This window comes from Acomys russatus, chromosome 17 (assembly GCF_903995435.1).
Source record: "Acomys russatus chromosome 17, mAcoRus1.1, whole genome shotgun sequence".
In the NCBI taxonomy this organism is placed as follows: domain Eukaryota; kingdom Metazoa; phylum Chordata; class Mammalia; order Rodentia; family Muridae; genus Acomys; species Acomys russatus.
Genome location: NC_067153.1, coordinates 61,575,600 through 61,590,164, shown reverse-complemented (window position 1 = coordinate 61,590,164; position 14,565 = coordinate 61,575,600). Strand labels below are relative to the sequence as shown.

At 45.4% G+C, this 14,565-nt stretch overlaps 1 protein-coding gene across 1 annotated transcript in view; it reads left to right on the top strand.

The window, feature by feature from the left end:
- The window catches only part of Racgap1 (Rac GTPase activating protein 1), a 55,249-nt gene that overhangs the window by 21,222 nt on the left and 19,462 nt on the right, over positions 1-14,565 (top strand). Inside the window, exons 2-5 of the mRNA XM_051160338.1 lie at positions 9,106-9,194; positions 10,608-10,813; positions 11,979-12,115; positions 13,676-13,745. Coding sequence (XP_051016295.1) covers positions 9,106-9,194; positions 10,608-10,813; positions 11,979-12,115; positions 13,676-13,745 — 502 coding nt within the window. The remainder of the gene's footprint in view (positions 1-9,105; positions 9,195-10,607; positions 10,814-11,978; positions 12,116-13,675; positions 13,746-14,565) is intronic.

Below are 14,565 nucleotides of genomic sequence, written 5' to 3'. Positions count from 1 at the left end.
TCTATTTGTTTTCTTGAGCTGTCTTCCCCATTCATAGCTACTGGAAAGCAAAGACCACATGATCTGTATTTTTTCTACTTCCTAGCAGAGAGCTTGCTATGAAGTTGGCATAACTTACTGTGCATCAAATAAAAGTCTGAATGAATGCGTGGATGAATGAAGGGATAATTATAGCTCAGTAAATATGGTTAAAATGATTGCTGCTCTGTCTCCTTCTGGAATTCTTCCTGTTCTACAGTGAGACCCGAAACTATTCAGTTATTAGTTTCCAAGAGCCCTATTTGCCTGCCTGGGAAAACAGGGAAGCAAGAATAATATGCAATTAGTCAACAGGTCATTAGAATAATTGCAGGAAAGAGAGCCGGAGACGGAGACGGGGGTCTTACACGGACCACAAAACAACCACTACCTCCTCAGAGCACCCCACGATGCCCCCACCCGAAGTATGACCTTAGTCAAAATGGCCGCCTTTTGGCGTCTCCTTAACTTAGCGCGCATGCTCACTTGCGTTTTGTACCCGCCCCCACCCCCGCCCCTGACGCATGCGTCGTCATGAAGCTGCTGTCCTCAGTGATTGGCTGGTGCGCGATTTTGAACCGGATCTAGCGGCGGGGTTCCACACTGCCGTTAGTGAGGCGCGCAGCCGGTGAACAGCAGCCCTCCTGGGGCTCGGCGGCCGCGGAGTGAGCGCCGTGGGCCGAGCGGGGCTGCGTGTGCGCGGGGCCGGGAGCCTCGGTAAGCCGGTCCGAGGCCGCGAGCGGGCGGCGGGCGGCGGGAGGGGGCTGCCCTCGGCGTTGCGTTCAGTCCAAAGTTAGGGGCGTCCCTTTGAGGCGTGGCCGGGCAGGGGCGGGTGTGGCTCCCCAAGGTGGTCTTCGGGAACTACAGTGCGGCGTGTGGGGGAGTGGCTGAGAGAGAGCCCCCTTTACCCTTTCCCGAGGAGCGTTCTCTTCTGAAGAAGTCAGGTGTTGGAGGAGCCTGGGCGGACTCTGCCTCCTAGGCTGTCTGTCTGTCTGTCTGTCTCTCACAGGGCTGATTAGAACACCCCACATTGTGGAGAGTTGGAGTGTTAACAAGTTCGGAGCCTATCTCGTGTGAATTTTTTTTTTAAGCTCCTCTTTTAATAGTAATTCATTGCCTAACTCTGTCACTGACCATCCTGTGACTCGCATGTGAAACCCATTGGGATGTGTTAATATATATTAACTGCTTCCACCAACAGAAAACCTAGGACTGTTACCTGGTAGCATCAGGAACCTGCTTGAAGCGCCCAGCAAAGGGCTTTAAGAGTTCCTTGATTTGTGACTTTCTTTTGTTCTTAGCTATAAAACTTAATGGGACTGATTATATCAGAACACGGTATGTGGGTAACCTGGATTCATGTACCAGGGCCAGGGCCACTTATATTTGGCTTATGAAAGAACACTCGTTTCCCTTGGGATGAGAGCTTTGTTTCTGTGCCTGAGAAAGACAGAGAGACTGCAGAATTCCCAGTAGAGTATTGGAGAGTTATTGGAGTCACTGTTTTCCCTTTCAAAGTTCTGACCCTTCTAAATAAACTGCACAGTGTGTATGTGTGAGGGAGTCTTAATGTAGCCCAGGTTGGCCTCTTGTAGCCAAGGATAACCTTGAACATCTGATCCTTCTGTCTCTGGAGTGCTGGCATTACAGACATTACAGGATAGTTTGGGAGATTACAAGTGTGGTGCACCATTTTCAGTATTTGTTGTACTGAGGAACGAAGCCAGGGGCTTGTCAGTCATATTAGGCAGGTGTGGTATCAGCTAAGCTGCAGGCCAGCACAGCTACATGCTTCTTCAAGTCCAAGGAGATTTTTATTTTTTATTTTTTTGTTTTTTTAGACAGGGTTTCTCTGTGTATCCCTGGTTGTCCTTGAACTCTCTTTGTTTTGTTTCATTTTTGGTGTTTTGGAGACAGGGTTTCTCTGTGTGGTCCTGGCTGTCCTAGACTCACTTTGTAGACTAGGCTGGCCTTGAACTCACAGTGATCTGCCTGCCTCTGCCTCCCGAGTGCTGGGATTAAATATGTGGGCCACCACACCTGGCTGGAACTCTCTTTGTAGTCCAGGCTGGCCCCCAACTCACAGACATACTCCTGCCTCACCTTCCCAAGTGCTGGGATTAAAGCCACCACGCCCAGCTGCAAGTAAAATTCTTAACATTGGCTTTTTCCCTCTAGGCATTTCTGTTGGCAAAGTCTTGCTAAATTTTCTGGTTGGCTTCCAATAAGGATTGCCCTGCTACAGCCACCAGAATAGTGCTTACAGAGAGAGGGAGGCACATGCCACCATGTTCAGTCACTACAGTTGTTTAAGAAAATATTTTGGTTGGGCTGGAGAGATGGCTCAGAGGTTAAGAGCACTGACTGCTCTTCCAGAGGTCGTGAGTTCAATTCCCAGCAACACATGATGGTTCACAACCATCTATAATAAAGTCTGGTGCCCTCCTCTGGCCTGCAGGTGAACATGCAGACAGAGCACTGTATACATAATAATATAATAAATCTTTAAAAAAAAAAAAAAAAAAAAAACAAGAGACAATATTTATCAAAAGCCGTGTAAGGCTTTTATACCATGCTATATTATTAATTAAAAACCTGTTCCATCTCCCTGAAGACCTAAAGACTACTGGCCATGAGGAGGTTCACTCACTCAGTATCAGATCTCCTACCAGGCACAGTGTTCTACCCGTGCCTCTGCAACAAGCAAAATGGACAGAAGCTTGCTTTCCAGACAGTAAACTAAGGAAATGTAGTGGAGACATGTGATTGGGAGCAAAGCAAACCAGATGCTTCAGTAAAGGCTGCAGTGTTTAAAAGGGCGGTTAGTAGAGACTTCACTGAGACGTGAAGATTTCTGGGGTAGGGTGGACAGGGATGGGACGGGACGACAGACCATGCTAGAGACCGCAGGCTGAGAGTGTATGAACAACTGTCAGTTACCTAAATCCAAAGAGAGTGACCACCAGTATCCCACCAACTCTTTAGTTCTTGCTTAATGGAAACAAGACGCTAAAAGTCAAAAAGTGGACATGCCTGAGTGGAGCTCTGGTGAGGCATGATGGGTAGAGGGTGTGGCTTAGGGTTTCTCTGTCACTGTTGAAAGGTGGTGTCGACATTGTGTCTCCCACCCCCAGCATATATTCACATGTGAGACAGTGTGACATTATGTGTCTGCCTGAGTTGACTGAAATCTGGAGGAAAAATGATTGGTGAGACGTACTCTGGCATTGAAGAAGACTGGGAAGGCCTAATCAGGAAACAGGATGCCAGTGTTGAACTTACAGCGTCACTCATGTTGAGCCGAGGACACCCTGGTGTCTCTTTCTGCAGTTGGCTTGTGGGAACGTTAGGCCTCATGCTGGAGTCTTCTGCCTCTGGATGGAGCAGAAGCTGGGCACTTAGGGAAATGAATTGCTCTCAAGTGCTTTTGAGTGAAGACATCCTAGCATAGAGCTTGTTTTAGGGGGTGTTTTTTCTTAGCCTCAGGAAACCTGCATTGTTAATTTCCTGGGAATCTCCAGAACAGCAATCTGTATAATAATATTTTTCATTAAAACACTTTTCTGGGGGAAAAAAGTCGAACAATCTGCCATTGCTTTGTCTTATGCATTGTAACACTCTTGATGCGTCTAAAAACTCTGATACATCGTTTTCTTAATAATGTTGTTTGTAGGATGAGTATAGATGCTTTTCCCAGGGTACTGTGCAATAAGATCTGTAATAGTCTGTTGTTCTGAAGGACTGTCTGTCTCTTTGCTGGGTGATTGAAATTAAATTGGGGGCTCAAAGCAATCATAGCAAGCTGCGGCTCTCTCCTGGTGCCGTCAAATTGCTCCCCGAGGGATACTCACAGATTGGGAATGTAACACAGTGACTTCTCCACCTCTGGGGCTCCCCATCAATAACAGCTGAGATTCTGGGCACCTTTTGTTTAAAAGGCTCTGTAAACTGATTTCCTTGTGCCACACCGGGGCCGCTGCAGTGCTCTGGAAAGGCAGCAGCCTCTGCTGTGGGAAGTGACAGCTGCTTTACAGCTGAGTGCAGCGCTCTCCAGCACGACTGTCCCTGTCCCCTTTCGCATTAGTGGGTCTCCTAGCCATGAAGCTAACTAATAAAGGGCGAGGAAACAGACAGGAGGATGGAAATGTGGCCCAGCAGGAAAATTAAAGCCGTTCTCAATTGACACGGAAAAGGATGGTCTCCTCTCCAAGTTCAATTTGGCTGAGATAGTGAGAGTTAGTGTTGATGCAGAGAGGTATTTTCATCACCTGTAAATAATTCCTGCGAGCCACTTCTGCAGAGTGTTGGTAAGAATATGCAAACCCTCAGCATACAAAGATGAGTGTATTTTACTAGTGCCAGGCTTTGGTTTTCAAAGCAAACCCATATTAGAGGGGGAAATGAGCTTTCTGCAGAAGCAAGAGCCTCATCAAGAACAGCTTACTTGACAGGTCAGAAGTTTGCTGTCTTTTTTTTGGTCTAGGTTCTAGCTGACATCTGTGTTTACACATATACACACATAGCTTTGCTTTGTGTGATTCTTATGATTTGCAGGTGTCTGAGAAAACCTGCAGCATATACGGCTGATACTTTTATAACATTTTAGTGTGTTAGGGTGGAAAGAAAATAGACACCTGCATTTCATTGTGTGCTCGGCATTTAGTCATTTTAGGTTTCTGAGTCTTTAAGTTGTCTGTAAAATGGCAGCTTAGTTAATTAGATTCACAAGAAGAAAAAAATGAGAACTGTCAAGTTTAGTACTCAATTTACAGCAAAGGCATATATTAAATATTATGTAGCACTATTTTAAAAAATGGTCTGTGCTTCTGAATTTCATGGCGCCTCATGTGGAGACAGTCTAGACTACTTAGGAAAATTACTAGAGTTGTGAATCACTCTTCCAGAATCTAATTAACAGCTATCAGACCCCATAACCACAAAGGCCCATTTTATATTTTCATAAGCTCTATTTTTTATAAGGTTCAGTTAATGCATTATAAAATTTCATCTATATTTTGGAATTTCTATGAAGCAGGTGGTACCTGTACTCTGTAGAGGGTCTCAGCAGTTACTTACAAGGTAAATCCTTCTGCCTGCACAGGCTCCCCTGGAGTCCATAGTGAGACCGAGATGGTATGACAGGAGTATTGTACGTGCATATATTTTGTGTCTAGGCATCCAGTTAAATACTGAGTGATGTGTATTTAACACCGTAGTATCAGATGCAAGATTTCTGCCCTCAAATTTGGTAAAGTTAAATTAGAGTGAAATTAATCTGTGTAGCAACTGATAAGAGTGGCAGAGGATTTGCTGGGGGATCCTGGAGGCAGGTGAGGCAGGCAGTCAGTAGGACTGAGCAGAGACGACTGCAGGGGATGTGGAGGCGCTCCTCCATGTAAGAGGAAAGTCCACAGTTGTCAGTTATTCTCACAGAAAAGGGGGAACCAAAGATATTTATGAAATTTAGACCGGAATGACTAGAAGGATGAAGAAAATAGGGAGATAAAAATTGGGACTCAGAGCCAGTGGTGCACACCTTTAATCCCAGCTCTCAGGTCGCAGCCTGGTCTACAGAGCGAGTTCCAGGCTACTGCACAGTGAGACCCTGTCTCAAAAAAACAACAGGAATAAAAACCTGGGAGTCCACAGGATACGATGTGTTTGAAGGGGAGATAATGCCTCAGTCAAGCATAGCATTCAGAGCACCGGCGCACTTGAGATCCACAGCACTGTAATTAGACTAGCTGAAGAGAGAAAAGTGGTGAGCTGTCAGAGCTCAGGTAGTGGCTGGAGTAGTTCAATAAATTCAGAGAATTTGACGGGTTAATTTAGGTGCTGCTTGGCACTAGGAAGGATACCTGGGGTGCTGGTAAACGATGAGGAACTGACAGAGCTGTAAGAATTGGCCTCTGCTCACGACGGCAGTAGGTACATAGACATCCGGGAGGCCAGTGTGAGACTACAACAGCCACTATAGCCCAGTGTCTCCCATAAAGTCTGTGTTTGTGGAACCAGGCTTGTTTTCAGGAGCCTACCTCTGTCTTCAGCTGGGCAGAGTGGCTCATGCCTTAGACTGTCTGCAGTTGGGAGGCTGATGATTCAAAGCCAGCTCGGCTGTCTGCAAACAGCCCTTTCCTTAAAACAAAGAATACAACACAACAAAACCACAGCAGAGCAACCTAACCTAACTCTTTGGAGTACATACAGAAACCAGAGTAACAATGAGCTAAGAAAGCTTGAGAAAATGGGAGAGTTCTGTTTTTATTCCTGCTGCTGTAACAAAATATCTCAAACTGGGTAATTTATGAAGAATAGATGTTTTGGGCTGGAGAGATGGCTCAGAGGTTAAGAGCACTGCCTGCTCTTCCAAAAGTCCTAAGTTCAATTTCCAGCAACCTCATGATGGCTCACAACCATCTACAACGAGATCTTGTGCCCTCTTCTGGCCTGCAGGCATTACATGTAGGTAGAACACTGTATACATAATGAATAAATAAATAAATCTTTTTAAAAAATCAGAATAGATGATGTGTGTGTGTGTATGTGTGTGTGTGCGCGCGCGCGTGTGCGCACGTCCAGTGTTTAGTGTTTAACACCTTTAATTCCAGAGGCAGGCAGATGTCTGGGTTCCAGGCAGGTCTCAAAACTAAGAAAAGCCCCTCCCTTGTTTTCAACATCATAGTCGCCACAGAACCTGCTGCTTCTCTGAGTCCCTTAGCAGAAGTTTTCTTGTTCTGAGTTGCAGCTACACTTAAGGTGTTGAGGTGGAAGAGATCAATAGCCTATCTATGTTAAAGCTGCTGACTAGCAGCCTCCATTTTCACGGGAGCCAGAGGAAATCATCATCAGAATTGATCCTGAGTGCTCTGCAGCACCTGCCTGTGGGTTTGTTAAGTCCGTGGACCTCCTGTGACCCAGCACATGTCTTCCTGCTGGGTTTAATGTCACTCTACTTTGTCTGCTGTGGAGGAAGATGTCTGTAATACGTCAGCTAGTTTGGTTGTTGAGCAGCTTGCCATGGCTGGTCGCTTGGAAGCAGACACACTGTCTTTGGAAGAGCATGGTTTCCAGCCCTGTTGCGGTCACACTGCAGGCAGGCCTGGGACTCACAGAGTTTATTTTACCTCCTTGCTATTATAACAGTTGTTGAATGGCTACAAATGAATATTTCTGTAGTGTTAATAGAAAATATTTTTATGCTCATACATTCCTTTGTTCTTTGTGGGGGTTTGGCTTGTTTGTTTCTTTTCCTTTTTCCATTTCTTAGTGTCATAGCTTATAGTACCATCTTAAAAACATTTACAAAATCACTAAAAATTCGAAATAGAGTTCTGAAGCTGTTATTTAGATACATAAAGTAACGAACTAGACAAAGCATCAGGAGTGAGAAGGGCGTGAGAGTCCTCTACTGTGCTTCTAAAAATATTTTATTTTTGAGTGAAATTTGACGATTTTCATTCCTTAATAATAATTTTTGTCACATCCAGTAAATGTCTTTCTTGACTATTAAATGAAAAATGTGTTTTCCTGGTCCATTCTTGGTTGAGCCTGTGTGGAGCAGAGCTGCCTAGAGGCCTGAGTTTTAATGCCGTCTTCACAGGTCTCTGGGAGGAAGCACAAAGCCTGGGATCCCTCGTACAGAACACTAACAATGGTTCTCCTCTGCCCTTGTCACTGTGAAGGTGGCGCATTGTCTCCTGATGCCAGAGTGGGAGAGCGTAATCCTTCGCCCATATTTAGTATAAATTTATTAGACACAGTCCCTGTGTGCAGTCCAGCTGAGAACCCCGCACTACAGAAATAATTCTTGTGTTGCTGAGCTGGCAGTTTCCCCACTTAATCACTGTGTGATGTCACCTGTGCCATTGGTGGGAAATGTGCTGACCATGTCCTGCCTTTTAAGAGACAGTTGTGACAGGATATTAGCCAAAAGTGAAATTAAAAATAAACATTTTAAGTTACATTATAGGTTTTCAAAGTCTGAAAGGTTGAAGTAGCAAAAAAAAAAAAAAAAAAAAATATTGTTAGAGTTAAAGATCCACATTTTGTGCTGTTATTTATAATCCACTGGCATGCTCATTCCTACTGCAGGCAATTAGCATAAGCACCATTTTTGGGTTTTTTTGTTGTTGTTGTTGTTTTTGATTTTTATTTTGAGATGTGGTTTCTCTGTGTAGCCTTGGCTGTCCTGGACTCACTTTGTAGACCAGGCTGGCCTTGAACTCATAGAAATCTGCCTGTCTCTACCTCCCAGAGTGCCGGGACTACATGTGTGCACCACCACGCCCGCCTCACAGGCATCTTTGTAAGGAGTGGGGATTGGCATAGAAGTAGACAGAGGAGGTGTATGTCATCCGTGGTTTCCAATGATTTTCTACTTCATAGTGAATCTTTTTGTTTTGTTTTGTTTCCCAAGACAGGGTTTCTTTGTGTATTCTTGGCTGTCCTGCAACTCACTGTGTAGACCAGGCTGACCTTGAACTCAGAGATCCACCTGCCTCTGCCTCCTAAATGCTGGGATTAAAGGCGTGTCCCACAACCTGGCTTCTTATTGCAGCTTTGGTCTGGCACATGCTTCTAATCCAACATTTGAAAGACCAAGGCAGTAAGATTGTGAGTTCAGGGTTAGCCTATGCGACATGTAAGACCTTGTCTCAAAAAAATAAATAATCAGCCAGGCATGGTGGCAGATAGGTCTCTTAAATCAACCAAAGAGAGAGGTACGGATAGGGAGAAAGAAGCAAAAAAATGAAACAAAACAAGAAGATAACTTTTTTTTTTTTCTTCGAGACAGGGTTTCTCTTTGTATCCTTGACTGTCCTGGACTCTCTTTGTAGATCAGGCTGGTCTCCACCTGCCTCTGCCTCCCAAGTGCTGGGATTAGAGATGTGCACCACCATGCCCAGCCAAAAAGATAACTTTTTAATATAAATTGGGATCACACAAAATTGTGGCTTGAGAGTCTTGTAATGGTGGTTGCAGGTAGGAGAGTCCAGGTGTTGGTCACTGATGGACTTACTAGACTGATAGTAAATCTTTTGTAAGGGGAGAAGGCAGCTTCCTAATGTATATTTGATTTCTTGGCAGAAAGATGGATACTACAATGGTGAATCTGTGGACTCTGTTTGAGCAGCTTGTGCGCCGGTTGGAGGTTATCAATGAAGGAAATGAAAGCAGTAAGTCATTGGGAGCTGGGCTGTGGAGGACGGGAGGGCGCGTGGGGAGGCGGAGGAGGGAATAAGAAGAGCCATCAGATGGCAGCTTTGCTGCTTATATAATGCGGAAGGGTGTTGAAATCTGAAAGTTGTTCTTTCAGTTTCCTTAAGATGGCTACTCACGGCTAGAGCTTACTGAGCCCTCATTTCAAAAGGCTATTGAAATTTATTATGTAGTTATAATTTTTTAAAAATCCTGTGGTGTGTGTGCCTGTGTGTCTGTGTTTGTGCATGTATGTACACATGCCTGTGGAAGCCAGAGAGGGCACAGGAGCTTCTGGAGCTGCAGTTGCTGGTGGTTGTGAGACAGAGTTTTCCTGTGTAGCCTTAGCTGTCTTGGACTCTCTTTGTAGACCATACTGGCTTTGAACTCACAGAGATCCACCTGCCTCTGCCTCCTTGAGTGCTAGAATTAAAGGTGTGTACTACTACCTCCCGGCTCCAGCCCTATTTTTTTGATATTGATATTTACTTTGCCTGTCATTCTATTTCCATACGTACCTTTTGCTAAAATTGGTCTGCTGCTATGACCTAAGTTCCCTTGTGACTCTATTTTTTGAGACAAGATTGAGACATGCTTTGAGACAAGAGAGAGATGCTTAGAGACAGGCTCAGGTTAGCTTGGGAACTGTCAGGCGGTCATGCAAATACACGGCAGGACAGTCTTCCTCAGCTGCGGGGATCAGATGAGGGTGTCTTGCATTGAGCCTTCGGTTGTCTTTGTGGACATTGAACAGAGTCCCCATCCTACTACCTGTGACTTTCTAAGAGCTGTGTGGTCACCTCTGCTTTCACGCTAGAGTGTTTACTTATCTTTCAGGGCATTGTTAAACAGCAAAAGCAACCAGCTCCTTATTTCTAATCAATAATTTGTATAATTATCACTGAATGGAGTCACAGGCCTTAGCTATCTCTAATGCTAATGTAAACCAGGAGAGCATATTGTAGCCGTTGTCCTAGGTTTGCTGTTTAACCGTGGTCCAGCACACGTGAAGATAACGGAGGCTGTTTTTGTTTCATGTGACTGTCCTGGTGTGTGACAGCTGCCCCAAAGGTCTCCCTCTTTGATCACCTTCTGTTCAGGAGCTTTACATGTTGGTGACATCTGGAGCCAGGTGACTAGCGACTGGTACGGCATACTCCATACCGGATGCCCTGGCTAAGCCACAAGTGCGGAGCCTGTTGAATGAGCAGTTGCTTCGCTCAGCTTTTGTGCAAAATGACAAAACAGGGTTTGTTCCTGGTCATTTTCAGCTATGTTTGATAATAATTCAGCAAGACTTTATTTTGGGGATGAAGCAAACTGTAGGACCTAGTTATTTGAACAGCTGTATTCTTACTACTTGGATTATTGAAATTTTTACCTGTCCTTAGTTGAATTCATCCAGGTTGTAAAGGACTTCGAGGACTTCCGGAAGAAGTGTCAAAGAACCAACCAGGAGTTGGAAAAATTCAAAGATCTGTTGCTGAAAGCGGAGACGGGGCGGAGCGCTCTGGACGTCAAGCTGAAGCATGCGCGGAACCAAGTAGATGTAGAGATCAAACGGAGACAGCGAGCTGAGGCCGAGTGTGCCAAGCTGGTGTGTACTGCTTTGCACACTAGGCTGGTGATGGGAGTGGGGAGACACTGTCCATAATGTTCATCTGACATCTTGCCTCTGATTGGAGATGAAATCAAAACCTGTGAACTCTATTTTTTAGTTTGAAGTTAAAATTTATTTTTTCCTTTAGACTTGAAGCTGTTTTTCACTAGACAGATTTCAAATGAGAGTTTAAAGCATTTTAAGACAAAGTGGCTAAGGATGCAGTACAGTTGGTGAAATGCTTGCCTTGATGCACAAAGGCCTGGACCCAGCACTACATTCTTTTAAAGAATTAAAATGAGGGAGAATAATAACAATTTTCTAGGATACTTGTCTAGCACAATTTATTTGCTATTCTGTAGAGCGGTGTGTGTGTGTGTGTGTGTGTGTGTGTGTGTGTGTGTGTGTAGTGATTCTTCTGCCTCTGCTTCCAGAACCCTAGGTTTGGTGGTGTGTGCCGTCATGCCCAGCCTATGTTGTTTATTATAAATGCCAAGAATATTGGCCTCCTTTTATGAGTTGGTGCCATGGCCCTCTGTCATTGAAACAGGCAGGGTGACTCCAGTTCCTCATCACTGCTCTCTAGCCCCTGGGTAAAGGGCTAGAATGGAGTCAAGGAGTGGGGCATGTGACTGGCGCACAGCACCGCTATTTTGGTGTGTCAGGATGGGTCATGATGCAGTGCAGAGCATTACTCAAGGGGACTAATCCATCTTAGCTCAGCGGTAGGTGTCTCAGTAAACCCAAACTGTCTGCATTACAGCTTTGTATCTATTTTAATGCATTTTGTTCCATCATTTAGAAAAACGTGACTGCTTTGATCCATAAAAGAAGCCAATAATTGTTCCGATAAAAATGATACTTGAAATATTTTTGCTATGTGAAATCTATTTTGGAACTCACGGTCTGTAACACTCCCCTTGGATTGCCAGTTTGATCTAAAAATCTTATAGCAGAGACCCCACTATTCTACTTGGAGTTGATTTTACTCGTCAGAAACCAGCCACAGTCTTGATGTGAATTAATATTCTATTGTTGCTATGCCTTCTTGAAGGCCCATTTGCATAATGTTGTATTTTAATGTCTTCTGCCTATCCCATAAATTTGAGGTGAAGTTTTCTTTCCTGGCTGGTTCCGATGTTCACTCTGCTTTGGTCGGCAGGAACAACAGATTCAGCTGATTCGAGACATACTCATGTGTGACACATCTGGCAGCATCCAGCTGAGCGAGGAACAAAAGTCAGCCCTGGCTTTCCTCAACCGTGGCCAGGCATCCAGCGGCAACGTCGGGAGCAATAGGTGGGGGGCTGCATCTGCTGTTAGCTGATCACGGCAGCACAGCTGTCAGAAGTCCTGTTATCTGACCTCTTAAATATACTGCTTCCGGGATGTGTGCTGAACAAAGCAGAAAGAGCTTAGGGAGGGTGGTGGGAGGGAGGGTGGTGGGAGGGAGGGCCGAAGAGCCCACCCCACCCCCCATTTGCTTTCATTATTTTTTTGAGCTTTCTTTAGGAGGTTGTTTCACCATGGGTACAGTTTTGATGTTTGTATTAAATTGCACATCGATAACTGCTCCTGTGCATTTGAAGGGAGCAGCCCAGCAACACGCACAGTGTGTGCTCTCCAGAGAGCTCTTGTGGCTGCGGGGAGCTCAGACCAGACAATCACTTGGTTCCATAGTGTCACTAAAATAGTCTCAGCCAGGTTTGGCCATAATACTCCCAGTACAATAAGTAGGAAAAGGCTTACACTCTTAGAGTTGTTTGTTTTGTTGGCTGCTTGGTCCACAGGGAATCTTACTTTGTTTGGTTTGGTGAGATAGGGTCTTAGGGTATAGCCCTGGCTGGCCTGAATGTATTGTGTAGACCAGGATGGCCTTGAATTTATAGAGATCCACCTTTCTCTTCCTCCTGAATGCTGGGGTTAAAACTGTGCTGCCACTCTGCCCAGCTCATGTAGAATCTATAGCAAAATAGATATACGAACTTGATTTCTACTTTTTGTTTGTTTTTTTTTTTTTTTTGAGACCGGGTTTCTTTATGTAACAGCTATCCTGGCTATCCTGAACTTGCTTTGTCAACTCACAGAGAACCACCTGTCTCTCCCTTCCAGGTGCTGGAATTAAGGCGCGTGCCATCACACCTAGTTAGGTTTCTACATTTTTGTTTTGTTTTGTTTTGGAGACAGGTTTTCTCTGTGTAGCCTTGGCTGTCCTGGACTGGCTTTGTAGACCAGGCTGGCCTTGAACTCACAGAGATCTACCTGCCTCTGCCTCCTGACTGTTGGGATTAAGGTTGTGCACCAACCCTGTTGGCCTTGAACTTCAGAAGTGCTGCAGTTGCCTACTTGGACCACTACATCCAGTTTAGGCTTAATGTCTTAAAAAGCCAGTGCTGGGGCCGGGGATGTAGCTCAGAGTGAGTCTGGCATGGTTCAGTCCCTAGCACCGTGTAAGCTGGCCTGCGGGCACGCTTGTGTAATCCAGCCTTAGTGAAGCAGGCACGGGAGGGTCAGGAGTTGGAGATCCCCTGCAGTTACTCAGGAAATTCGTGGGCAGCCTTGGCTACAGGTCTTGTCTCAGACAAAACAAAAAGCAACAACACCAAACCAAAAGCCCGGTGCTGGGCAATACTCACCTGTTAGCAGCAACAGACATGATTGGAACCAACCTGACCCTCAGCCTGCTTGTACTGTGCACTCAGCGACAGAGGCCCCCACGGCCCTGCCTGTGCTGCTCCTGCCCTCAGGGTGCTCCGTGGAAGCAGCGAGGTATGGGTGCTGCCCGCCCAGCGGGACCAGTGCTGCTGGCTTTATGTTCTCTGTGCTGTGTCTAACATTGTGTTATTGTTTTTAATCTAGACTGTCAACAATTGATGAATCTGGTTCCATTTTATCAGATATCAGCTTTGACAAGACTGATGAATCACTGGTAATAAACATTTGATCTCTCGAGTTATCTGCTTTTGTTAGCCTGCTCCTGTGGGAGCATCTCTGCGCCTGTCCTCGGCCACCCTTTATGACTGTTTTATGAGTTGATTTGGTACCAATTCTGAGCTAGCAATTTAAATCCACACAAGCTATAGGACACTGACTTAAACATTTAGTGAGAATGTGAAATTCGGGTTTGCTGTGAGGTTGAGGGTCTCTGGGAGGAACCTGTAGTGATTGATTATATCTTACCTTGTCAAAACCCTAGCTTGGGTAGAAACTAGAAAGACTGACCAGGCACGTGTTTTACTTTTAATTTTTGAGACAAGTCTCAGTGTGTCGTTGTGGCTGCTGTGGAGCCTGCTATGTAGACAGATACAGGGTTAGCTGCTGCTGAGGTGGATGGATTGGTGACGTGTTCTCAAGTTAGTCCAGCTCCTGAGGAAGGCTCAGCCACCTCCCCTGTACTAGAAGGGAACTAAGGCCCTTAACTGCAGCCAGGAGGTGTGGTTTACGTTCCTAGGCAGCGTGTGGTTCTTGGGTTAAGCAGTAGCTGCTGTGACTAAGTCGTTGCCTTGCTTTGTGGGCAGCAGAACTGGTGGAATCTTTGTGTAAGTGGCAGTGTTTCCCATACCTGCTGACATCACAGTCTTTAATGTTCAGGAGACCGGCAGTGTACTGGTAACTTACCGTTTCTGTGGGAGGCTAAAATCCAGCAAACAAAACGCAACACAGGAAATTGTTAGTGCTTGGTTTGATGCAAAGCAGGACGAGGACTCACCAGGTGCCTAGGGGTGGTTTTGCTTGTTCAACCAGAGAAG